This window comes from Etheostoma spectabile, chromosome 16 (genome assembly GCF_008692095.1).
Source record: "Etheostoma spectabile isolate EspeVRDwgs_2016 chromosome 16, UIUC_Espe_1.0, whole genome shotgun sequence".
Taxonomy (NCBI): domain Eukaryota; kingdom Metazoa; phylum Chordata; class Actinopteri; order Perciformes; family Percidae; genus Etheostoma; species Etheostoma spectabile.
In genome coordinates this window covers 27,748,054-27,775,710 of record NC_045748.1, presented here as the reverse complement: position 1 = coordinate 27,775,710, position 27,657 = coordinate 27,748,054, and the positions used below count along the sequence as shown (strand labels likewise).

At 39.8% G+C, this 27,657-nt stretch overlaps 1 protein-coding gene across 1 annotated transcript in view; it reads right to left on the bottom strand.

Annotated features, from left to right (window-relative positions):
- The window catches only part of LOC116704607 (inositol polyphosphate multikinase), a 30,303-nt gene extending 6,352 nt beyond the window's left edge, over nt 1-23,951 (bottom strand). Inside the window, exons 1-4 of the mRNA XM_032540205.1 lie at nt 22,635-23,951; nt 9,578-9,663; nt 5,478-5,574; nt 2,966-3,138 (exon numbers count right to left, since the gene is read on the bottom strand). Coding sequence (XP_032396096.1) covers nt 2,966-3,138; nt 5,478-5,574; nt 9,578-9,663; nt 22,635-22,872 — 594 coding nt within the window. The 5' untranslated portion in view covers nt 22,873-23,951. The remainder of the gene's footprint in view (nt 1-2,965; nt 3,139-5,477; nt 5,575-9,577; nt 9,664-22,634) is intronic.
- Between the last annotated feature and the right edge of the window lie 3,706 nt (nt 23,952-27,657).

Sequence of the window (27,657 nt, the reverse complement as noted above, 5' to 3'; positions counted from 1 at the left end):
CTCTTGGAAACTGATCAAAGTGATAAACGCTTTGCTATTTGACTCTCTTCCTTTCCTTTCCAAAGAAAATCTATTTGACCCATGTGGACTAAATAATGAGACAGCGACATGATGCATGTTTACCGCAACAGTCTGGTTAGGTACTCACCAAACCACTTCAGATAAACAACAGCTATTTACACAGGTGTGTGTGTGTGTGCGTACTATGTGATAAACACATAAGATGGTGAATGATGAGCTGTTGAGCTCAGTCAATGATGTAATCATATTTCACATATCACCTGGGTTAAACATTGACCCAAGGCTGTTAAACAGTATCCCATGTTGTTCATCACTGTGTGTATGAAAGGCATTATCAATTACTTTGGTTATTGTGTTACTATGGGTGGGGTATTTAGCTGAAGAAGTATTTTGATTCTATATACAGTTTTCCAAAAGAGTACGGCTATGAAAACTGTGCTTTTATCTACAACTTGTCTTAAAACTTTGTGTTAGTGTATACTTATTTAAGTTGCACTGTTTGGTCTGTTAATTATATGCATTTTTTAGTTATTTCTGTCTGTGCCCACTGACAAATTTGTACATTGTTTTGTAAGATGTAGTTTAAAGGTCCCATGACACGGTGCTCTTTGGATGCTTTTATATACCCCTTAGTGGTCCCCTAATACTGTATCTGAAGTCTCTTTTATATAGACCTTAGTGGTCCCTAATACTGTATCTGAAGTCTCTTTTATATAGACCTTAGTGGTCCCCTAATACTGTATCCGAAGTCTCTTTATATAGACCTTAGTGGTCCCTAATACTGTATCTGAAGTCTCTTTTATATACCCCTTAGTGGTAGTGATGGTCGAATGAAGCTTCATGAACCAGTGTCTTTATTTTCTGAGCCCACTAGATGGCGCTCTCTGTTTCCAGAATTGGTTGAGAACATAGTGAATTAGAATGCTTAGGCCTTTTCTTAAAACAAGAGCGCCATCTAGTGGGCTCAGAAAATAAAGACACTGGTTCATGAAGCTTCGTTTGGCCATCACTACTTAGTGGTCCCCTAATACTGTATCCAAAGTCTCTTTATATAGACCTTAGTGGTCCCTAATACTGTATCTGAAGTCTCTTTTATATAGACCTTAGTGGTCCTAATACTGTATCTGAAGTCTCTTTATATAGACCTAGTGGTCCCTAATACTGTATCCGAAGTCTCTTTATATAGAAACTTAGTGGTCCCTAATACTGTATCTGAAGTCTCTTTTATATACCCTTAGTGGTCCCTAATACTGTATCCGAGTCTCTTTTATATAGACCTTAGTGGTCCCCTAATACTGTATCTGAACTCTCTTTATATAGACCTTAGTGGTCCCTAATACTGTGCCTGAAGTCTCTTTTATATAGACCTTAGTGGTCCCTAATACTGTATCTGAACCTCTTTATATAGACTTAGTGGTCCCTAATACTGTGCCTGAAGTCTCTTTTATATAGACCTTGAGACTATGAGACTAGATATTGCTTAGATTTGAATCATTATAGTAAATGTTGTCTTTTCTTGGTTTTAAAGGCTGCATTAGAGAAAAGCAATGTCCTTTTCTGAACTTACCAGACTGTTCTAGCTTTTCTATTACATTGCCTTTACCCACTTTGTCATCGTTATTTATCAAAACTCATTGTGTAAAAACAAATTTAGTTAAAGCACCATCTGTCAACCAAACAATATCGTGGTAATATATGTATAATATCGACATTGACGTATTTGATTTACTCCATTTTGCCCAGCCCTAAGTAGAAGAGACTAAAAAAAATTGTCCTAAAGACCAAATTTTTATTGTTTTTAGCTCCAAATGGCCACAGTTGTTAAATACAAATCTACATTAAACATCCTTTTAGAAGCCTACAGGATGAATGCAGTGTGCCCCTGATTTCTGGTACAAAAGTTGTGTCACCAGGTTTTGTTTGATACTCTACAAGTGGTTGTTATTCCCAGACTGGCTAGTTTTTCCACTCGAGTTGGGTTGATTTCTGGACTCACTGGTCCGGTCCGGTGTACCGGGCTGAACCGGTCTAATTCTAGGCAAACCAGTTGAACAGGCATTTGCAACAATGACACCTGGTAAATACAAAAGGAGCCTACAACAAGCATCAACAGCATCCATGTCTGAAGTTCAGCAGAGCTTTCTGCTGAGTAAACTGCAGAGGATCAGCGACACCACCGCCACACATGGACGTGTATGTTGTCTAAATGGATGTAATACATAGATCTTAAGAAATAAACTTAACATTTACGGGTGAAAATATTGTCAAAATAATAAATAATTGAGAAACCGATCAATATATTTAAATAGTGTTGCTTTAAATTTTGCTCTGGCATCTTCTCTAAGTTTGTATTCCACACAGTATACATATATATATATATATATATATATATATAGACCCCAACCGGCCCGTCAGACACCGCCTACCAAGAGCCTGGGTCTGACCGAGGTTTCTGCCTAAAAGGAAGTTTTTCCTTGCCACTGTCGCACTGTTGCTTGCTCTGGAGGAGACTACTAGAACTGTTGGGTCCTTGTCAATTCTGGAGTGTGGTCTATCTGTATAGTGTCTTGAGATAACTCTTGTTATGAATTGATACTATAAATAAAATTGAATTGAATTGAATATATATATATATATATATATGATTTACTATTTTGGCTGGTAAGAAATATGCTCGATCTATCTACTAGTCCCCTTAGCCGGTGAGCGACAAATGTAATTTCGAACACTGAATAGGAGTCATTAATCAAACTCTAATCGCAATGAAAAGCGTATCCATTTCCTGGTTGTTGTTCCGATCAGGTGTAAAGAGTGCCAGTAGAGGTAATTTCTAAGACTGAAATACGCCAGTTTCAAACTAAAAAAAGAATTATTATATTAACCCCCACTCAGAGTTTGGAAATCCTTAGCTTGGTAGATTAAAAATCCTCAACACCAAACTCACCCTCATGCCAAGAACCAGAAAGCCAATCTCCTCCATCAGTGGGTATTTCCTGATCTGCTGCTCCCGTTTCTCTTGCGAGGCGAATGGATCGTAGCTCCGCTGGCCCAGCTTCACGTCCATGATGCACGGCTTGACGAAGCGTCGGGTCACATCCTCCAGCTTCAGGTACAGGTCTGAGCAGAGGCACGGAAACAGAAGTGAGGCTGTGTGGTATGGAGTTGTACTAGGTTGTTCATATGAGACTGATGTCAAGAAATGTTTCAGATGTGATAGGATGGAGGTTCTCGTTGACTTTTATCTGCCTGTTAACTCTGGTGTTGTCCTCCCGCCAACCTGCAAATTTTCAAATGAAAAACCTCTTATCAACGTTTTTGCTTTTTCAAAGTTTGTCGACCTTTTCTGAGCCTTTTGAAATTGTCGGTTTTTATCCCAAATTGGTAAAAAAAATAATGTTTGCCAATGTTTGGCATTTTTCCACATTTTAGTCACTTTTATTGACATTTGTCTATTTTTGACATTTTTCTTTTATCAATTATTCTTTTCTCCAAATGCTATACAACTGACAAAAAACACCCAAATTCAATGAAAGTAGTGAACTGATTATTTATATTTTTATTATTTAGACAATTTGTTTGAAAGAAACCCAAATTTCCGATATAATTTTTTTTGAAAGGGGTCAAACTTGACCAGAAGACAACAAGAGGGTTATTATCTTCATTTTTGAGAGAAATGTTTACAGTGTAATGTGGGAGGACCTTACCTCTAGCCTTTAGCTTTACATTACCTTTAGCAGTTTATTTAACCTGCTGTAAATTTAACTGAAATTGCACCAGTACCATCGTTCCTAAAAGTGAAATTGATGGGGCTTTAAACCAGTTGTCCCATTGAGAGTTGCAGCAGACCCAGACCAGTATATAGGTTTATTGCTTGTTGTAGATATATCTGTATATAACAAGAAAATGCAGGACAAAAATGCCAAACTGGGTTGGACCATTTTGAACACTGACATTTTTAGTTTTCAAATGTCAATTGTCCTGCTCAGAATACATCTTGACCACAGGTGGAAAATCAAGATAGTTTGTTTATGTTATGCCAAATAACGTTGGTCAAAATTAGGATTTTCTTTAACTCTCGGGACTTGGGTAACAGGGAGATAGATATTAGGGGTGTTAATTTATTATTATTTATTTAATCATTGCATCGATGTATCGCGATGCGGACCAGGACGATTTTGCATCGATGCAGGGACGGACCATTAGCAATTATTGCCTACTGATGTTACCTGGGGCCTGTTGCACAAAAGTAGAATATAGATATCCAGGATAAGTGAAAAAGCACAGCTTGACTTGGTGTGATCCGCTCATCGCGGCTTAATTGGTTGCACGTTTGTCGAGCCAGGAAGAGAAGGTGAAGCAATGTCGAGCCAGGTGTAGATAGCTGGGATAAGTGCACGTTCACGGCTTTCTTAAATAGACCACGTATTGATCACAGATTTACTGATGCAGAAATGGAGAAGATGCATGCAGCATATGTTTCACCCAATGAGCAGCAGCTTCTAATGGAAAGTAACAAAGAGATGAAGAATATGCAAAAAGGGAAATACGGCTGTTATCAAACGGAGAGAAAAAGCCGAACAGACTAAAGCGGACCGACTGAATGAGTAAGGATGTAAAACTATCTACTTAGCCGACTAGTCACTCCCCTTTTTTACAAAGTGGTAGGCTACACTGTGTTTTAATTGCATTAAATATGCTTGTTTAATGTGTTGGTTTTATTACTGTATCTCTTTTTATGTGATAAATGTGCTGGTTTTACCGTAAAGTGTCTTTTGTGTAGCCTACCATGTAAAGCACAATATAAATAAAATGTATTGTTATTTAGCCTACTTTGGCTTAACAGTGAGCAGAGGGAATTATGTTCCTCAGGAAATGTGAAGAAACACGTTTCAAAACATAAACACATTTCCCTAACATAAGTTATATGTAGTTATTACTAAAATAATGTGATAATAATTTGTTTTATTGTCACAACAGAACATCAACATATATTTAAGTTCTGATGAATAAAATGTATAAAATACAAACTTAAGATTTGAAACTTAAAGTCCTTTGAACAAAAACACGTTGACAAAAAAAAAATCAGTGTTAACAACAGGGACGTTGTAGAGCGTCCTCTGGTGGACGAACTATGCAACGCCAACGCTCATAAAATGGTTGGCATTGCGTTTTTATTTTTTAAATATTAATTTATCATAATAATTTATTTGTCATTATAAATGTTTTTTTTTATCAGCCATTATAAATGCAGATACAGACAGATCGGGAAATGCCTAAAATCGGCCCGCCGATAAATCGGTCGGGCTCTAATGAAAACCATGTGTAGCAATATAATATAATACGGAGGAGGTGATACATCGTGACGCATCGTGATGCATCGTAATATCGAATCGGATCGTGAGATCAGTGAAGATTCACACATAACAGATACACACACACAAAGTTCTGGCTCTTACCATTGGGGCTGTCAGGAGAGGACCAGGTCCCGTAGTACTTGGGTAGATGGTTCTGTAGCTGCAGAAGGCATGGATCACAGCAGTCCTCTGCATACACCTAAGACACACACACATGGCCATACGCAGGGTGTTAGAAACACTAGTGTTAACTTTGTCAGATTAGACAGACTAAATATGGTTGTCAACAACCTTTTTTTCAAGATAACAAGACTGCACCAATGTCCATAAACGCTAACAAAGACTAAATTAACATGCATTATACTGTATTTGTAAAAAAAAACGAGACCAAAATGTTTTGCATAAAATAAAAACTAAGATAAAATCTCTCTCCATTTTCATCTACTAGTGCAGCGCCCGTTTAGAGTGCCGCGGTTCAATCGCGGCTTGGCTGCAACCCAGAGATTCGGCGTGTCCCTTTTTTTGTCTAGCCGTCACACATCCAGGTAGCATTGTGGGCGGGGGAGGGAGGAAGCCCGGTTTAGCCTGCTAAAGAAGCCGCGACAGCGTGTAGCCCCGGGCAAGGGAAGGAGACAAGCTTTCAGCCTGCCGGTGAAGCCGCTCAACAGCTTGCAGAACAACCGGAGAAATGGAGGCTATGCAACTGCTGGCAACAAAACAAGATGCTGTAGAGCCCAGGAGCCCTGGCTCTTATCTAACATGTGTCTGTGTAACAAGGTGCTGTAGAGCCCAGGAGCCCTGGTTCTTATCTAACATGTGTCTGTGTAACAAGATGCTGTAGAGCCCAGGAGCCCTGGTTCTTATCTAACATGTGTCTGTGTAACAAGGAGCTGTAGAGCCCAGGAGCCCGTGCTCTTATCTAACATGTGTCTGTGTAACAAAGTGCTGTAGAGCCCAGGAGCCCTGGCTCTTATCTAACATGTGTCTGTGTAACAAGGTGCTGTTGAGCCCGGGAGCCCTGGCTCTTATCTAACTTGTGTCTGTGTAACAAGGAGCTGTAGAGCCCAAGAGCCCTGGCACTTACCTAACATGTGTCTGTGAAACAAGGTGCTGTAGAGCCCAGGAGCCCTGGCTCTTATCTAACATGTGTCTGTGTACGATTGTATTTGCATGAAGGAAGTGGCTTGATATAAAACGCATTTAACAAAGTTGCATTCAACAAAAATCCTTCAACAAATTTATATTGTCAGATAATTATGACATTTAACCAATATTTGAAATGTGTGAAACACAATTTGACTGAAATGGTTATCAGAAATAATCTCAGAAATAATTTATTTAAAAAAAAAAAAGATTAAAATGTTTTGACTAAAACGACTAAAACTGACTAACAAAAAAAGATACTGTATGTGAATGACAGAATTTGAATAACACTAACAAGGACATTTGGCACAAGACTAAATAAAAAATAGGTGACAAAATGAACACTAAAAAACACCAAGGTCCATGAACTCAGCAGGGGGGTTCGAAGGGCATGAAATTGATCTCCCTGATCTAAATATGTGCAGTTGATGTTTGGAGAGCAAAACTTAGATTTAATTAAAGTTCTGGTAAAGGGAAATTCACAGTACATACACCAATTAAATCTAATCATAACCATCTCTTTAGCGCTCTGTCTAACTGCCTGTCCCTTACTCTGCAACTCCTACCTTGTTTCTCCTGGCAAAGTATATTAAAAAAAATTATTAAGTCAAATTATATACACATTCTGGGGCGCCCTGGTAGCACACCTGGTTGAGCGTGTGCCCCCATGTACTAAGGCTCAGTCGTTACAGCAGCAGCCCGGGGTTCGAGTCCGACCCGCAGCCCTTTGCTGCATGCTATCCCCCCTCTCTCTCTTCCCTTTCCTGTCTTCAGCTGTCCAATCAAATAAAAAGGACAAAATTCCCCCCAAAAATTCTTTGTTTATTTTTTTGCATCATTTTAGAATTATAAAAATGTGTCTCAAACAGTTCATAACGATAACCAAATTGGGGGTTTTACAATAATTTTTACATACAATAATACTATATAACGATACTATAATTATATTAGGGGTTTGTGTTGTTAAATTGAGCCTATAAATTAATTGACGGAGTCTCTTCATTTTTGTCTGTCTCAGTGAAGAAAGTAAACACAGGATCAATTGATATTTATATGTAAAGGTTACCGGCTGCTAGCATCATCTTGCAGTTGAAATAAAAAAAATTACAATAAAATAGGAATGAAAGGGAAACTAGCCAACATCATGATGGATGAATACTATTTGGTGGGACCGAACAGGAGCGGTTTGTCAGATGATGTCTGTGGATGAATGCATTGAACTACAAGCAGTCAACAAGTAACCTTCCCTGGTTACCTGTATCACGCTTTGCATGGTTTCCATGGAGTTGTTGACATAATCAAAGAAACATCATACTAAGTCAAAATTTTGTAGAAACGACAAGATCACACACACGCAATGATGATGATCGCGAGTCGGTACTCTTGGCGTTATACAATAACTTTGTTATTTTTAGCCAGTTATTGCGCACACACACGCACACGCCAGCCCGCGACCACGCGCCACAACGCGCACAACACGCACACCACACACACACACACACACACACACACACACACACACACACACACACACACACACACACACACACACACACACACACACACACACACACACACACACCACACACACACACACACACACACACACACACACACACACACACACACACACCACACACACACACACACACACACACAACACACACACAACACACACACACACACACACAACACACACACACACACACCCACACACACACACACACACACACCCCTCTTATTTCGGAGGCTTTTCTACCCGACGAGAAAACAATTCTGATGAAAAGTGAAAATCGGAATTTTGTAGCATGAAATGGTGAACGTTGAACACGGCATATGCATAAACTGTTTTCACATGAACAGTATAACAGCAGTCCCATATTGTTGAATATGTCCTGTTATAGTTGCTAGATTTCCAACCCTGTGCAGGAGGTCAGGTCAGTGTGAGATGTGTGTGTCGTTGGGATTAGGTTAGACGGGGTTGTGTCAGGAGACAGCCGGACGTGATACCATGACTCACTCCTGTTTGTATGAGACTTGCTGAGGCTGACAGTGCTGCTAAGCTCTAAAGCCAACACTGAAGCTCTGAAGCCACAGACACACTTGTGCCACTTTGTGATTACATAGACCCATATGGAATGTCCGATGTTTACACTGATTATCAAGAATTCACATTTCTCTGTGCATTCACTTTGTGTTGAACAAGTCAGTATGTGAGTCACAATAGAGGTAAATGCTCATACAAACACATGTACAGCTCTAAATACACAGCGAAATACCTTACAAAGGTCTATCTCATTACTGTATTATGGGAAGGTGTGTAATACTGTATCAATGAATGATAGAACTTGTGGCCTGGTTGGATCAGTTGGTAGAGCAGGCGCACATATACATAGAGTATGCCTTGACGCAGAGGTCCAGGATTTTGAGTCCAACCTGGGATGATTTCCTGCATGTCTTCCTTCCCTCTCTCTCCCCTTTTTCACCTAGCGTGAAAGTCCTGTCAACTTTGTGGCATTTTAGGCCTTCATTTGATAAGAGAGCTTAGACATGAAAAGGGGCGAGAGAGGGGGAACGACACACAGCAAAGTGTCACAGGTTGGAGTTGAACCTGGAGCCTCTGCGGCTAGGACTGAGGTTCTGTACATGGGGCCCACGCTCTACCAGGTGAGCTATCCAGGCGCCCCAATATCAACAATAAAACTACTCAACATTTTTTTAACACTGAAGACAAAAAGGCCTCAAATTAAAGAAGTTCTTTGTAGATTCATTAGATTTGTTACTTTGGGTGGACAGTTCAGATAAACGGTGTTTCACTCCATGCAAGGAGCTCCCCGCAAAGTTTTTCAATTGAAAAATAGTTTTCCCTTTTTTTTTAAGCTTTTCAAACGGTTTTCACACTATACTCTAATAATGTTACTAAACTTGCTTTTATGTTTATGAATACATATAAACTGAACAAAATGAGCCCTATGTACAGTATATACTATACAGGTGTTGATGGTGTTGTGTGTGTAATCATGTGGGACTATAGAGGGTTATGAATGCATCACCATTACCATGCTGTAAAACTGCTTCTCTCGCGGACCTCTGGGTGGAGGCTGAAGCTGCTTCAGGACCGTTCCATCGGGATGCTGCAAAATACCTGCAACATATACAAATATGGCAGTGAAAATCAAAGCAAAGCAAGCACTGCAGAAAAAAAGGATTAACAGCTGACAAAAAGAACCTCAGTTGAGCCTTGTTTGAGCATACCAGTGCTACAGTACTAAAGTACAGAAAAAGTCAGCCGTTGATTCATAACAGAAATACATCATTGTAAATGGTAAACACATTGTTCAGTTAACCATAAACGGTTCACTGTGTTCACTGACTTCTAAACTGAGGATAATGTGAAATATTGAATCAAACTCTGACATGTAGCCAACAAACACACCTAGACAGCAGCAATAAAATACCAGGAGAGAGAGATTAAAACAGAGGGAGCACTTTGTAGATGACGTGTAAGAACTTAAAAGGTAGAATCTATTAATATGGGGTGAGGATATTGTTTTAAAGGTCGCATGACATGGTGCTCTTCGGATGCTTTTATGTAGGCCTTAGTGGTCCCCTAATACTGTATCTGAAGTCTCTTTATATAGACCTTAGTGGTCCCCTAATACCATATCTGAAGTTTCTTTTATATAGACCATAGTGGTCCCCTAATACTGCATCTGAAGTCTTTTTTATATAGACCTTAGTGGTCCCCTAATACCATATCTGAAGTCTCTTTTATACCCCACCAGAGCACTGCGCTCCCAGATTGCCGGGTTACTTGTGGTTCCTAGAGTCTCTAAAAGTAGAATGGGAGCCAGAGCGTTCAGCTATCAGGCTACTCTCCCATGGAACCAGGTTCCAGTATAGGCTCAGGAGGCAGACACAGTCTCCACATTTGAGAGTAGGCTTAAGACTTTCCTCTTTGATAAAGCTGAGTGAGGAGACTATGGAGCGTGAGATTGGTCGGAGAATCGGAGCAGCCGGTGCGGTATTACATTTGGTTTATCGCAATTTTCGTTCCTACCCTCACCTATGGTCATGAAGGCTGGGTCATGACCGAAAGAACGAGATCTAGGGTACAAGCGGCCGAAATGGGTTTCCTCAGGAGGGTGGCTGGCGTCTCCCTTAGAGATAGGGTGAGAAGCTCAGTCATCCGAGAGGAGCTCGGAGTAGAGCCGCTGCTCCTTTGCGTCGAAAGAAGCCAGTTGAGGTGGTTCGGGTATCTGGTAAGGATGCCTCCTGGGCGCCTCCCTAGGGAGGTGTTCCAGGCACGTCCAGCTGGAAGGAGGCCTCGGGGAAGACCCAGGACTAGGTGGAGAGACTATATCTCCAACCTGGCCTGGGAACGCCTCGGGATCCCCCAGTCGGAGCTGGTTGATGTGGCTCGGGAAAGGGAAGTTTGGGGTCCCTTACTGGAGCTGCTGCCCCCGCAACCCGATATTGGATAAGCGGTCGAAGATGGAGATGGAGATTTCTATTCTTGCCAACATTTAGGAGAGCTCCAGAGGTGTCCTAACATGTTTAGAGTTACAGGGAATTCGAATGGTGACTGAGTTGCTGGTGAGGTTGTGTTCTTTTCAGGGTTATAATACTATGAGACAGGATTTTACAGCTCTGGAGTTATCAGGTAATGCCCACTGACAATGTGTTGCAGTAACAATGGTTCAACTATTCTGCCGGACACGGAATAGATTGAAAGATTGATAACTTCTTGCTGGATCACTCTGCATCATCAGCCCCACTACGGCAATGTCAAAATGCAGTTTTTCAACAGCGGTGACTTGGGTCAACGTTGAGTCAATATTTTACAAATTGGAGTGTTCTTAGTAATGTTTACTTCAAGCACTAAAGCCCTGAGATTCCTGATAAATACAGCCCATATGGCTGTATATTGTCATATCAGCTGATCAGCCACATCTCACACCATGCAATTTGTTTGTTTGTTTGTTTGATTTGGATCCCCATTAGCTTCAGCATCCACTAAAAGCTATTCTTCCTGGGGTCCTACAATCTTTTCTTTGACAATACTCATGACATTTCATTACACACACACAGACATACATTTGAAAATACAAATCATAAGTAAATCTTACAGTTAACGCAATTAATTATGATTTTTAACTGTTTTTACTTGTGTTTTATCTTTTTAACTGATTTTCTGTAAAGCACTTTGAATTGCCCTGTTGCTGAAATGTGCTATACAAATAAAGCTGCCTTGCCTTGCCTAATACATGAAACAAAAGACACCACTTCGAATAGATTAATCTATTTTAAGAAATACAATAACAAAAGCCCTATACAAAACTATTTTATATTAAATATTTAATTCCTTTGAAATAAATATGTCTTAAAGGATTTTTTTAAAGCCATACTTAGAGTTCTGTTTGATAGTCGTTGGGAGAGAGTTCCATATACTCACTGCTCTGTACCTAACTGAACGTTGAATTGACTGAGTTTTCACTTTAGGTCAAATAAAACTCCCTCCTACTGCATGCCTCGTTGGATAATGATGTGTAGCAGTACTAAAGGATAGTTTTGTGTATAAAGTAAAAGGTGTTTGGTTTGTTCTAACATTATGTAAAAAAAACATTAGCAAATACAAAAATCTATTTTTAACTTTAAGCCATGAGTTGTTCATGCATTTTATCAACATTTGATCTAAACCCACACGAGAGGGCCACACGTGCAGCTTTATTCTGAATCACTTGTAATTTTTTCATATTAATTGCTGAAGTGCTGGACCACACCACTGAACAGTAATCCAGATGTGAAAAAAACAAAGCCTGAAGGACTTGTTTAACTGTCTGTGGTGTGAAGATGTTTGCACACCTTTTAATAACTGTCAAGGTATTGCCCATTTTAGTTACCAGTTTCTGAACGCGTTTGTCCCAAGACAATCAATTGTCAATCATCACACCCAAAAGTTTAGCCTCTTCTCTTTGCTCTACAAATGTTTGCTCTATACTGAGTTCAAGTTTTGGTTTGGAACTTAAAGAAAAATGAGTTCCAACCACTAAACTGGTAGTTTTAGATACATTGAGAATCAGTTTGTTACTCCTGATCCAGTCCATCACTGACTGTAGCTCTCTCTGTAGTTCAGTGTTTAGATCATCAATATCATTTCCTGATAAATATATAGTAGAATCATCAGCAAACATTGAAATGCTCGCTTTATCTAAAACAGATGGTAAATCATCAGTAAAGATTGTGTAAAGGAGTGGCCCAAGACAACTTCCTTGAGGCACTCCATGTTTCATAAGCCTTACCTTTGAAAAACTTCCACTGAGGTAAACAAATTGTCCCCTGTCAGTCAAATAACTTTCCATCCATAATAATGCAGCTTGTGAAAAACCATAATATTCCAATTTCTTTTAACAGTAAGTTGGGGTCAATTATATTAAATGCTGCAGTAAAATCAAGCATCACAACACCTATTATTTTTCTCTCGTTCATATCCTTAAACCAGTCATCTACCATCTGAGTCATTGCAGTGGCTGTTGAGTGTGAAAAACCTTAAGTAAATTATTATTTAAAAAATAAAACAGAATCTGTTCATAAACAATGCTTTCCATTATTTTACCAAGAATTGCTAATAAACTTATTGGTCTACTGTTTGATCAAAAAAAAGGCATTTTCTTATTCTTTGGTATTGGCACAACTTTACATATTTTCCATGCTTGCAGACATTTATTTTCCATAAAACACATTAATTATATGAGCATTAGTAGGAGCAATGATTGAAACTATTGGCTTAATCAATTTATATTGGAGATAGTCCACACCGGGTGGTTTGTTTTTACAATTCATCAGAAGTAATTCAACTTTCGAAACACTGACACTCTTAAATTTAAAGCTACATGTTTTACCTTCCATGAGCTTATTTATCAATGTTTTTGACAAATCCGTGTTGTGTAGCTGTGTAGTATTTTTAAGATTGTTTATTTTATTTATGAAATAATCATTGAGACAATTTGCTATTTCACTTGGTTTAGTAAGAAAACGGACCAGTGCAAATTAGGCAAGAAAAGTGCATCCAGTGCACATAGTCTTTTGTAAAGTGTAAAAAAAGTATCCCATAAAGTGCTGTATCACAAAGTCAATATATTCCAAGGAAGGAGCGGTTTGTCGTTTAAGTTCTTCTTCTCTTTAGTTCAGTGACCACTTGTTTCCACACGTCATCCGTGTTGAAAAGACCATGCAGCATAAAAGGGTGTAAGCCTCTCCTTCACCCGCCGTTAGCATTCCATTGACCGCCATTCATTTTGGCGCCACTTTGACAGTGAATAACTTGTTAGCGTTTAAAGACTCTATTTGTCTGTTGATTATTTCTAAAGAAACGCAACAATGTATAAAAGGTAATGGAGCCCATTACCTTGTAGCTCACGTTATGGCTCCGTAGCAGACGTTTTTATAAAGATAGGCTAACGATTGTGTCATAACCACACAACTTATTGTCGCAAAGTAGAGGAATTGCTTAAGTACAGGGTAAGCCCGCAGCTCGCGTTAGCTGTTTAGGTTTAATTACTAATGTTAACTACCATGTTAGTTAGCAGTAATACCTACGCTCTCCGTCTCTGCTGATTGGGAAGGATTGAGATTTCCCTTGGCACAGCTACCAGAAGACTTACAACTTTCAGACAGGTTGCTCATGTCACATCTACGTTGTCAAGCTCAGTTGGAGGCTGCTCAGCAACGCTCAGCTATCACCGGAAAAGAGCTTCTAATAGACTTCACTGGTCTCCATCCAGAACAACGGGATCTGTTGGTCCATTTCTTTAACTGTCTATGGCAACATATTGTCTTCCATAACTTAAAACATACATTACTTATAATAATTTGTAATAGTTAATCGTGCCTTTCTGGTAGAACATCGTCTATTATACAGTACATAACAGATTTATAAGAAAGCTCAAATCAAACACTTAACTTGTCCCAGACTTCTTTTGTTCTGTAACAATCAATTAAGAGATGACGCAGCAGGTTTTAGTTGTTACATAGCAACTCCATGCCACCCTGTTTCCAGCGTAGAAAGCAAGATGCACTGAGGAAAAGATGAGCGTCCCGTTACATCATCACATGCGGACTACAGCTGATTACAAATGGACTCAGTGAGCTTGCAGTGGAAAGGATTAGTCTGCTCTTTGATCTATCAATTCTTCTAAGACCTCACAGAAGTACACAGACACACGCAATTACTAAAGACTATACTGAACCTCCATACACATGTTAAAATAGCCAGCACACTAGTCAGAATCCTAAGACCAAGCAGGAGGCAGTCATCCCTTCAATCTTCAGCTACTGTCGCTCTGTTTCTACAGGCAGTGACAGCTCAAACGGGCTGTGTGAGCAAGGCTCATAAGTATTGATCCACACACCATCGGTCCAAGCCATGCAAACATCACTATCCCTTGTGTTGTCCTCCCGACATGTCACTAACAACAGCTTACCAATAGTTTTACACAACTTTTTGAGATTCAATGTTAATAAAACCTCATTTATATGCAATTATACCTAATATTTGAGTAAACAAATAACAGAAATTACAAACTATTTTGACTAAGAGTTAAGATCAGAGGAACTAACGTTAAGTGGATGAGTTTAGACAGGATACTGAATTGTATTCATTTTAATTTTCACCAAAAATTCAGTGAAAATTATCAATTTTATTTGCAAAGAACGATGTATGGAATCCATCGTTTTTTTGTGTGGTAATTTGATTAAAATAAAACCCATATTTCTGATGTAGACATTTTGAAATTTGTAAAATTGACCCAAAGACAGGAGGGTTAATCGCGCATTAACACTACAAAGGCTGCATAGTGACAGCATTAGTCAATATCCTAAACATTCCACTTCCGGGATTGCTCCGTTGCAGACGTAAATTCGGCCGGATTTCACCCATTTTGGTTTCCGTTGCCTTGGGCTTTCTTTGTGTTGGCGTTCTAACTAGACTATCTGTCCAATCTGAGTTTCTTTTGACGACGAAAACAACTTTTGAACGTACAAATGTTCCACCAAAACAAGTTCCACGGCAACGCGGTAGTGCCGTCGTAGCGAGACAATGACAGCATAGACAGCTGTATTGATTAAAATAGCGGCGTATCTGTTCCGTCAGATGTGTGTGAGACAGAGGACGGAGAAACTTGGCTGAAACACCTCCTGTGTCGACAAGCCTTTACTCTAGCTACTACTACTTTACTCTAATTTAAATGGTCAACATTCAAAATCTTATTTTTCTATTCGAGTAGAAAGAAATACTACTTGAATTTTTTATGCAAAATGGTCCTTTTTTTAAGGATGTTAATTCATTTTTCAGACCGTAACATTCACAAGTTTACTATTATATATATATATATATATATATATATATATATATATATATATATATCTATCAGGAACAAACATTTTTCATCATCCTTAAATTTGGTTATTAATGAATAGTGACCCGGGCGATTAGGTAGCTCAGTTGGTGAAGCAGGCGCCCATATATAGAGCTTTACTCCTCAACGCAGCAACCGCAGGTATGACTCCACCCTGTGGCCCATTGCTGCATGTCATTCCCCCCCTCTCGCTCTCTCTCTCTCTCCCCTTTCATGTCGTCAGCTGTCCTATATAAATTAAGGCCTAAAATGCCCCAAAAAACATTCTTAAAAATAAAAGAATAGTGACCCAAATATGTAGTGAGCGGGACATTTCACAGTGCAAAAATAAACTTGTCAGTGGTCTCCGGTTGGCAAACTACGTCATGGAGACACAATTTCTAAATGACTGCTTTATATTATACATATATATCTTCTATTAAAGATGCAATTGATTTGAACTTAATGAGATATTTCAATGCACCAAGGTTTTAATGAACTGGGGAGAGAGCGAGAGAGACTGGCTGAGTCGGTCATGTGATTGGCAGAGGTCCAGAAAGCAGGAAAATCTGCTGTAAAGAGCATTCACATCCACCCACGCCCTAAATACCACCATGCCCTGATCATATACCACTCTCATTCATTATATTGCCTTTTGTTTGTTTGACTGGTGGAACTTGCCTGATGCAATCATTCTTTCTATCTAGCACCACACATAGGGCTCAAGATTAAGCTTGTGGGCTCGTCTTTGTGGAGGAGGGTAGCTTTGACCCCTCTAGGAAGGTATGCTCAGCTAGGAGATTCTAGGCCTTTTTAGTTTTTGCAGCAAGCTTGCTTAACAACTTCAATGTCAATGTCTCGCGGAACTCTCATATTAATGAAAGTGTCGTCATGCTCGTTCTAATGTGAAGTTCGAATCACACTGATTTAATAGTACACTTCAGGGACCAGCCAAGGGAAATCACACCGGTTTGACTTTCATGTGTCAAGGGGTTAACTAGCTGGTTATCTTCAAGACATCTTCATTGATGGTTTCTTGAAAGCCTTAAATCATAGGAAAACAACTGCAGCTGAAGTTAATTGATTGCGTCAACTGTGTTTTGATACCCCGCAGTGGTCACTGTTATGGTCGTGTGCTGGGCTGTACACTCAAGACAATCTGATTTGCTGAAGAGTATGATAGTTTGTGGAAAACATCTGATTGGATAGAAATCAGTAGTGCTCCCAGTTTGTTTTTGTTTTTACACCATCATAAACAAGAAAGAATAGTTGGAAGGAAGTCGTACCTTGCGTGTTTACAGCATGCCATGTTAACAGTTCCAACTTAGCCTAATCTACGGACCCCCACCTGATGCCACCAGTTTATGTAGTCATGCAGCCGGACCAGGGGTCTCGTTTACAACCGCTGCGTACCAAGCCCCCAAGAAGAGGCCATGTCTTAAAGCCACCATGGGCTTATTAGTGGATAAGGGTGGAACTAAACCCCATGGCCCAGAAAGACTTTTCACACAGACTTTGCAAGGCAAAAGAAACTTCTATATTTCAGCGGATCATTCAACTCACCAGCCCGAATACTAAAAGGGTCCTGGTTTAAAACATCACGTTTTTAACATTCACATTCTGAATACATCTATTGTTTATTTAGATAAGCATGTAAACGATCAATGTTTAACATGTATTTTAGACACTGCAACGGCGAGTTCATGAGTTCGCCATGTAGCTAGCCAGCTATCCCAACAACCTATAGGAGACACAAGAGGGAGAAGCTTATGAATAGCATGTTGCCACCGGTTGCTACGACAACAGAAACTCTGTTGCTAGTCCGCATGCATGGGCCAGTCAACGCAAAAGACCCGAGCTCCATGATCACTTTATGCGCTTTTGAGCACTCTCATTGGAATGTAAGGGGCTTCCCGCCTAACGCTGTCTCCAGTTCTCTTAAAACGGTCCCATGACATGGTGCTCTTTGGATGCTTAGTGGTCCCCTAAGACCATATCTGAAGTCTCTTTTATATAGACCTTATGGACCGTTATAAAGTCCTCCCCTGCCTTGAACATGATGAATCAACAAGGAGCAGCTGACAGGTGAGGACTACTGAGTAACATAGCTGGACTTTCCCCTTTGCCTGTCTGTCTTGCATCAGAACCTGTAACTACGTTACGATCTAACTACACACATACCAACAGTGCAGATTTGCATTTAAAGTTTGCTGACAGTGCTGACATAACCTCTGGGTCCTTTCTATATTATTAAAACCATTTTTTTTTTTTTTTACTGACAGGGTTGCCCTCAAATTTATGGGAATTAATGAAACCACCTGCTTCAGTCAGTGATTAATGAAAACCTCCACACGTCAGCTCTTCATGGCACAAAACTGCCCATAATACACATTTAAACTTTTAGACTGCAGTCTGGCGTTCTGGGGAAACAAAGCAGTGGGAAGCGGAGTGAGCAGGATCATTTTCAGTCAGCAGCAGTACAAGCTGAACGGGATTCCAGTGCTTGTTCTACAACTGTTATGGAGACCCAAGGAGACTGCTGGCTCGGTCTCAAATATTGTGTCACTGCTACATTTCCCTTCCCCTTAGGTTGAACATTGGTGGCCTGTGTTAATGATTGTTGACTAGCAAGCCCAGCAAGATAAGATCATTCCACATTACTGTCAAATATACTGTGTCACTGATGCTATAAAAGAGTGCAGACAGAGATAAAGAAGAAAATCGTCACAGTACCACAGAATATATTAAAGACACATTCCCAATATTGCACACATTTGGATTGCATTACTCAGATTACATTATTGATATGGTTTTTATTTAATATATAACTTATGTTCAATAGAACTAAACTACTATATTTTAAGAGATCCAGAGACATTTAAAGCTGTCATCTGACATCTTCCATTTAGAAAGTTTTAGTAAAGAGCAAATAAATGCAGGCCTATGCAATATTACACATTTAGTAGCCTGGCATTGGCAGACTTATACGCAAATGCATATTAGACTGGATTCCTCTCAGTCACAGACTAACATGCCTCTAGACGCAGTTGCACAGACCTACACCCAATCAGTGCAACAAAATGTGACCTACAACCAAACCAGAGCAACAAAACGAAGTAACGCTGAGCAAAACCAAAGATCCTTTAAACTAAAGATTGGGTATTTCAACCAGCGCCATAGGTATGAAACCATAGACAGTACAAAAAAGGGACAATGTGACGCTATTGTTTCAAACGGAACACCAGTGAAGGATATTAGAAGCACTTTCCCGGTGAGTTCTAAGCGTTACTGCGCAGCCTCAAACTGAGCTTGATGACGTAGATGTGACATGAGCAACCTGTCTGAAAGTTGTAAGTCTTCTAGTAGCTGTGCAAGAGAAATCTCAATCGTTTCCAATCAGCAGAGACAGAGAGCGTAGGTATACTGCATGTAAGAAATAACTTAGGCACAGGCTAATTACTGCTAACTAACATGCTAGTTAACATCAGTAATTAAACCTAAACAGCTAATTAAGTTGAAACTGTCTGCAAGCTTACCCTGTGCTGTTTGGTAATTCTTCTACTGTGCAAAAGTAAGTTGCGTGGTTGTGACACAATCCTTAGCCTACTTTTACAAAAACATCTGCTACGGAGCCATAACGTGAGATACAAGGTAATGGAGCCTTTTATACATTGTCGTGTTAAAAATAAACAGTGGACAAATAGAGTCTTTAAACGCTTCAGATGTAAAGTTATTCGCTGTCAAATGACACCAAAATGAATGGGAGTCAAGGAGTGCGAACGGAAGGTGATGGCTTGATAGCATCAAAATGGCTCCACAGGTGGTACGCTTTGTCGGGGCTGGCTTACTTCCTTGTATGAAACGGTATGCACTTCCTGTCTCCTAAATGGACGTGGCCTCGTTTTAAAGTGTAGTGAACATTGTGTGGATGGATAAAAAGTTATATTTGTAAAATATCTTCATATTTTTTTTAGCTAATGTTACATATTTACACGGCTAAAATTTATATTTGGCATCCCAGAGATTAGTTTTATCAGAGCGTTAACGAACGTTAGTTAACGTTAGCGTCTCTGTGTTTCCAGATCTCGCGAGAGTTTGGTCCTGAGACAGAAACAGGTCTCAAAGTTTCGTCTGAAAAATGCCATTTTAGTGTCAGAATGATTAGGACATATGTGGCTTGTGAAAAATGGCTCCAATATTTACTTCGGTAAATATGGGGCAAAAGAATTAGTCATAATCTGTGTTCCCGTTTAGTTCTCCCATTGGAATCAATACGCTCAGGACCTGCTGCTAGTCTTCTACAGAGGTGTGGCAAGGGCTAAACCCACGTGACACAGATGCAGTAAACTACTCTGACTCGGGGCGTCTCGGTTCTAAACCGTCTCTGGCGACACATGCAAGTCAAGTATGGACGGTACTTGGACCGTTTTAAAGCAGGCAAAAAAAAGACAAGTGTCTGGTCACAAACCTTTACTAGTTACAGCTAAACAATACACTATAATGTGTCTCCGTAAACATTTGAGACGAGACAGAGGCAATAAAGAAACAGAATCTTCATTCTTAAATATGAATATAGTTCCTAGTTTGACAGTTTGATCTGTTTCATGAGCCCGGTGCATTGCGTTGGATGCTGAATGCCAGTTACGTTCGATAACAGGTGAGTTCACAGATTCGTCTGGTTTCCAGGCTACACATTTAGGGCTCCAACTAACAATTATTTTCACTATTGATTAGTCAATCAGTATTTTAATTTATCAATTATTGGTTTAGTTGATAAAATGGCAAAATACAGTGGAAAAATTCCCATCTGACAGGCTATGGTTGTGTCTTAAAATGTTATGTTTTGTCAGTGCGAAACCAAATATATTCAATTTACAGTGATCTGAAAACAGCTTTAAACTGCAGAAGGTTGAGCAAGAGACTGCATTGTAGGTCATTTACTTAATAAATAAACACTGGTACATTGATTTTCTGTTGAGCCACTAATCCACTGACATTGATAAAAAAATAAAGTGGTGGAGCTAAAAGAATCTGAAGTATTAAATTTGGATGCAGGTGAAGTGTCTCTTCTATTTACACTTCCAGTGAGTTACAAAGGGTAAAGTATACAACATTTTAAATCTGGGGAAAAGATAGTTGAGGAATACAAATTGGTATTGAATAACTTATTTCTTGCAGATCTCCTGGCTTTTATTAAGTTGTTTTCAGGAAAGACAAAGGTTGGATAAGTACAACCTACTTTACCCATTGAACTAAAATGTACAGCAAAGCATATTAATGATGAGATTTTTTCATTTTCGGTAAATCTGGTAATCCATTAATCCATGATCATTGTTATGTTTTAGTTTCACTCCATTTTGTGTTCACACTGACTTACTTACTAACACAAATCACATCCGACTGATTGACAGCAGGTCACTGAACTGAACCTGATGTATTTAGGTCTACTGTCTCTGGAGTCACAAGAGCTCATGAAGTAATAACTAATTAGGAGCATTATTAACTGAGACTTAAGTTCTGGTAAGCATGTAATTCAACACAGTGAAAAAAGAGGGAACCAAATGGGAAAAAGTCAATGTTGGATCACATAATGTGTACAGTACATCAAAATGGCTCAGGTAAAACAGGAAAACTTGTGGACAGACATGTTTGTCCTGGATGCCTTCAGGCTGATTATAGGCAGCAGGGAACTCTTGAGAATGCCTGCCTCACAACATGAAGACGCATCTTTCAGGAAGTTGCAATTCCTCGAGGTAACAAACTGACCAGCAATGACTCATCCATCTGAGAGGTACTGTAAATACCACCAGCTGCTGACTGTAGCATGCCCAATCAAATCAGCTCAACGCCTTGCCTGATAACACACAATGGAGGCTCTAATAATGTCAGGTGTCCCTGTGTGCAAGAGTGTGAGTGTGTGCAAGTGAAGACTAGAGGGAGACCGTGGAGCAGGGATGTCACAGTTACAAATCCACACATCTCTGTCAGATTTAGTGCAGAGACCCACATGTAAAGATGTTGTTGGTGGAGAATAGTAGTGACAAAGTGATGGATGTGGTGCATGAATCCTAACTTACAATATACAATGTTGCTCATGAGTTTAGGAACCCCTGCTTAAGTTGACTTAAAAGAGGAATAAAACAATCATCTTTTGGAAATTGATCTTAATGCCTTAATTAAAAAATGAGGGAAAATCCAACCCTTTAAGGACACCAATTTTCTTGGGAATGAATAGTGTATTGTAAATAAATAAATAAATGTTCTTCCTTAAGCACTGTACATGCTGCTCCCATAAGGTATGAAAACAATCACTAGGCCAAACTTCTATCACATAATCTCCTGATTTAGCCTACTGTTCCTGATGACAGTAAACATACCTGGTAGAGCAAGAGCTAAGACGTTCTATGACTTGTTACTTTGTCTTCCACAAATATAATCTTTCACACCTGGGGTTCATTGATCTTCTCACAACCTTTTTCCAACAATACATCGTGAGTGACATGGTGCAATAAAGGTGTGTGTGTGTTTATACTGGAACAGAAAACTGTAGGTGGTTTATTTGTAGGCCGAATTGTACACTAAACCCAAACAATTTATATAATGTCCCAGGTCACAGATAAGTGTAACAAGCAACATTAAGTTGCGACGTTTTCATTTTAAAAATGTGTAAAGGGAGTCATCTTTTGTAAGAGAAGAAAGATAGTTTGTCTAGTTTACTTACCCACTGTATCCACTCCATACTTGTGACCCGCCACCTGATGTGACAGCGGGACGCAGCCGTTCAGGTGAGCCTGGACTTGTGGCCCCAGTGGCAGCTGACCGCACTTGTCTTTCGCGGGGTGCCCGCCGGAGAGCCGCGGGGTCAGGCTGACCCCACCGGCTCCTGCACTGGGGGTCAGTTCCAGTCTTCCGAGACCTAGAGAGGACTCCATCATCACTTGACGCTGAGTTGTTGACATTTGCACCAAAAATATATATATATATTAAAAAAAAGGTGGAGAAGCACAGTCTTTTTTCTCAAGAAAAAATAAAAAGTCAACGATTCACATACTGTTATTATTACGTAAGCACAAAATACAGCCCCGCACACAAATTGTTAGGGCGTGAGGTTGAAAAGCCCTCATGGATATGGTCCAGTCCAGATGAAACCAGCACAGCAGCTTCGGTTGTGTTCGCAGTTTTGTACCACCGACAACAACCACCTTGACGGAAAGCAACACTGCCGTGTCCGGTGGTGAAACAGTGCTCCTGAAGCAGTGCTAATTCAATGGTTTTCATATCTTAAACAGAAGCATAAATACACCATGGCCACATCCCACTTCCTACCAGTGTGTCAAATAGAAACAAAGCACTATTTCCGTTCGCAGCTTCCAAAATAAAACGAACGGAGACGCATCGACACTGCATGGTACCATGGTAGCAAATGCGGAGCTCTCTGCTCCTGATATTAAGTCGAGTGTCGTGTTGACCTAGCGTTACGTGTCGGTCCAACGCCGAGCATCGTCATTTATTGTCAATCCAAATCTATGTGGTAACTTTATGTTGAAGGCAAAGTCGTCCAACTTCCGGTCTTAGCTTTATCAAGTTCAGCTGGTTTGACAAACACAGCTTCACTTCCTCGCTTCAGAGAAGTAAATACTGTTGAATCTTAGTAATGGTGAGGTTACGACACACTCAAGAGTGGTATCCAGTTCCAGTTAGCAAATAGAGAAGCAGGCGGGGCAAATAGAGACAATAAACTCTCGAAATTGCACGAAGAGGCTATTCAGTCCTGGTTTTGGTTGCTAAGTCATCGATACTGACCATTAGGCTGCTAAGCAAGCCCTTCTTCGCGTCACAATTCAGCAGACCAGAGGAACAACACAGTTGCCATGCAGACGCCTTCAAGACGAAGGCCTATCCGTTGAGGTTGAGCACAAAAACGCTGCATGGTCGCCATAACATGCATTATATTAAAAGGAGTCAGCAGAGTGCTCCTCATCTAGAATATCCAGGTCAGTGTAGGCGGCTACCGTCTATGTAATGAACAGCAGCGCCCAAAGCCTCTCACAGGTTTGCGACACTTGCCATTAGTGTCGTAAACTTACATTCGCGGCAGCAGTCGTGCCTGGATGCATGGATGCCAGATCGCACCAACGATGCGACCAAAGATTTAAAAAAAAAAACGATAGACGTGTGGATGTCAACACTTCATCTGCTGTGTTTTACATAGGCTACACTCGAGTGTGCAAGATCTTGCTTGTCGATGTTAATAATTTCTCCCCAGTTTTTGATTATTGCGTCTGAAAAACATCCAGTTGTGTAGGCTTTTACGGCGACCGACAGGGGCAAACGGGGCTGCAACTTAAGAAAACACATGCAAATAGACAAAATACAAGTAAATTAAGAAAACATCTTCATTAATTTGACAACACATGAGCAGCATTTAGCAAACGCACTGCACATACACCCAACACAACTAAATACATAAACGTCAAAAAGAAAAAGCACACAAACCACAAAAAAAAATATATATATAAGAGACTTCAGATACAGTACTAGGGAACCACTAAGGTCTATATAAAAGAGACTTCAGATACAGTATTAGGGGACCACTAAGGGGACCACTAAGGTCTATATAAAAATAAAAGAAACTTCAGATACAGTATTAGGGGACCACTAAGGTCTATATAAAAATAAAAGAAACTTCAGATACAGTATTAGGGGACCACTAAGGTCTACATAAAAGTGACTTCAGATACAGTATTAGGGGACCACTAAGGTCTAAATAAAAGAGACTTCAGATACAGTATTAGGGGACCACTAAGGTCTATATAAAAGAGACTTCAGATACAGTATTAGGGGACCACTAAGGTCTATATAAAAGTGACTTCAGATACAGTATTAGGGGACCACTAAGGACTATATAAAAGAGACTTCAGATACCGTATTAGAGGACCACTAAGGTCTATATAAAAGCATCCAAAGAGCACCTTCAGATACAGTATTAGGGCACCACAAAGCATCCATGTCATGGGAACTTTAAGAAAAACATGTTTTATTTGCGGTTCAACTTGCTGTTGCCATAGAAACCTTTACCGTATAGGTCTGCAAAACCACAAGCGGATAGATGAAAATGGACTATATATATATATTGTCCTTTTCTAGTCTTAACGACTATTCAAGCTACTTCTACATAGTACAGGAACCATTCACACACTGTGGCTGAGGCTACCATACTAGGTGCCTCCTGCTCATCAGATAAACACTCACAAACATTTACACTCCATTTACAATCAGGGGCAACTCAGGGTTCAAGGACACGTGGACATGGGACTGCAGGGCTAGGAATCAAACTACCAACCTTCCGATTTGCAGGCAACTGCTCTACCACTGAGCCAGAGCCACCCCTATAGCAAGCTTCTACCATTACTTTCTCTAATAGTTTGACTCCCGGTCTTGTACCTTTTGGCTTTTTTGCTGTTTTCAAAATGTCTTTTATTTTGAGAGTGTTCATTTACCAAATTTATAGCCTATTTCATAGGCTATATTTACAGTCTATGATCTCAAAGCACACCGTTTCACATCATTCTGAGACCAACTGAAATTATCAGAGGTTAAACCAATATGTAGGGCGCAGAGCATATTGCAAGAACAGAGGCAAAGCGCAGCTAAATGTCAAATAATTGCTTCTGGCTTTGGATGTACCTTGAAAAGGTCAGTGTCATAGATGTCAATGTTGGCCCACGTCAAGGGTAGCACTTCCTCCAAGTTGTATCCATAGACATATATAGTGGGTGAGACTGGCAACACCCTGCTCACCCGCTTGCTCGATTACCACATGCTCTTTATTATGTCTATGGTTGTATCCACCACTCTCCCCATAGGAAAAAAAAGAAGTCTTTTTGGGTCAGAGGGCATTCCATGATGGGTCGGGAGTACTTGCCCTGTTTGGACCATAGACTGTAAAGTATGGATGTATAATAATTGGATACTGGATCTCAAAAATGGTGCCTATTCAGTTCAATAGAATTACTTGCTTGGCGCAAATGCCAAAAAAGTTTCTAAGCTCACAGGTTTACTTCTGTGATATGAAGCCCATTGAATATGCTCAGTAGTGTTTTTCCCAATAGCCCCGCCCACGAGTTCCCGCTCATGCCAATGACTTTGGGGTGATGTCAGAAGTTTTTTGGCTCAAGGCATGTTTAAAAAAATAAATGGTTCATGGATTCATTCATTAGTTTTTTGGAGTGCGAGGTGTCCTGTCAATAGTTTTACAGACATTTCTTTTACGGTTGTGGCATATAGGGGAAACCATTTTTGGGCCTCATGGGGATTTTTCATTGCCACTGGAAGAAATTGGCTGCAAGGCTGAGCGCACTTCCTGGGGGCCTGATATAAACATAAAAGATAAAAGATGGAGTCTCCACTTCCTCCCATCGTGCGATCTAGTGTCTATCTGCCTCGTTTTGCTTTTGCTGTGCAGTGCGTGCATGCAGGAAACAGTCATTTCTATTTATTTGTTGTGCCCTCTAACAGTTGATACTTATCTTTTGTAACTAAATAAATACACAAATGAGAGTGTGTGTGCCAAAAAATCTAATATGTTATTCATATTATTATATTATCAACTGACAGTTCATTTCTGTTTTGCCAAGAAGTGTAACTTAAAGTTTACCTGTGAGATCAGCCTACGCATAAGATAGAACTACAAGACAAATAAATGAGGAACAACACGACTATTCATACAAACCTAACTATGGATAACATGAAATATGTGAAATACAAAGTGTGTAGTGAATAATAGACAATAAGAGCAGGGACTCTGTGTTATGTACATGTAAAGAAAATGTGGGAAAATAAAGTTTTCACTCTTATGTAAATGTAATAGGAAACTAATGACTTTTAACATTAGGCATTAACTTTAACAGAACCGTATATAAACTTGTATCCATCATTTGTATTTCATCTTGAAAGAATAGGTTTGCTGGTAGATATTTGATTTTAGGATGCTACTTTATGCAGATGATAGTATATAATCTTATCATAGCATTGGCAAGGTTGGTTGGTACCAATGTATTTCTTAGATCATCTGATACCAATATCTTCACTCTAGCTTTAAAATAGATTGTCAAGGTTTTAATGTTATGGCAAAATGGTCCCAGAGATGTAGACTAGTGATAAACCAGGATAAAATAAAAAAAGTACATTTCTGACAGCAATTATTCGCAAGGAGCGCAGTTAATCATGTTCAACGTTGATATCATATAACCAATATAAATATTTAGGTTTTACTTTGAATGACCATGTGACCTTTGTCCCCATGTTTTTAGGTAGAGGGCTGGGTTCAGCACTCAGCAAAGTCAATCTATGTCAGGATCTGGGATTCTGTACGTATACACAACTGTATAAGTCGTGTGTGTCACAGTGTGGTTTCAGATGATGCTTCTGGCATTAACAATTTTTTTGAGGTGTGGACAAGCTTACATCAGTTTTAGAAATCAGTGGTGATGTAGAATGGGAACCTTTTTCCAATACTGTATTTCACATGTTGGAGAAGAGAATGAGAAAAACAGTGTTGTGCTTTGTTGTACCTCCAGCAGTGCTAGAAAACGAATTAACTTTTAGGGGTCTTCCCTCTCGGCTATTAAGCCCCGGTATTCATTAGTGTCTTCTGTAGGTATCCACCTGCTGCTTGTTTTGCCCTATTTTGCCTCATTTTAAGTTCTGTTCTAGTTCTGTTCTCCACTTCCGGGATTACTCCA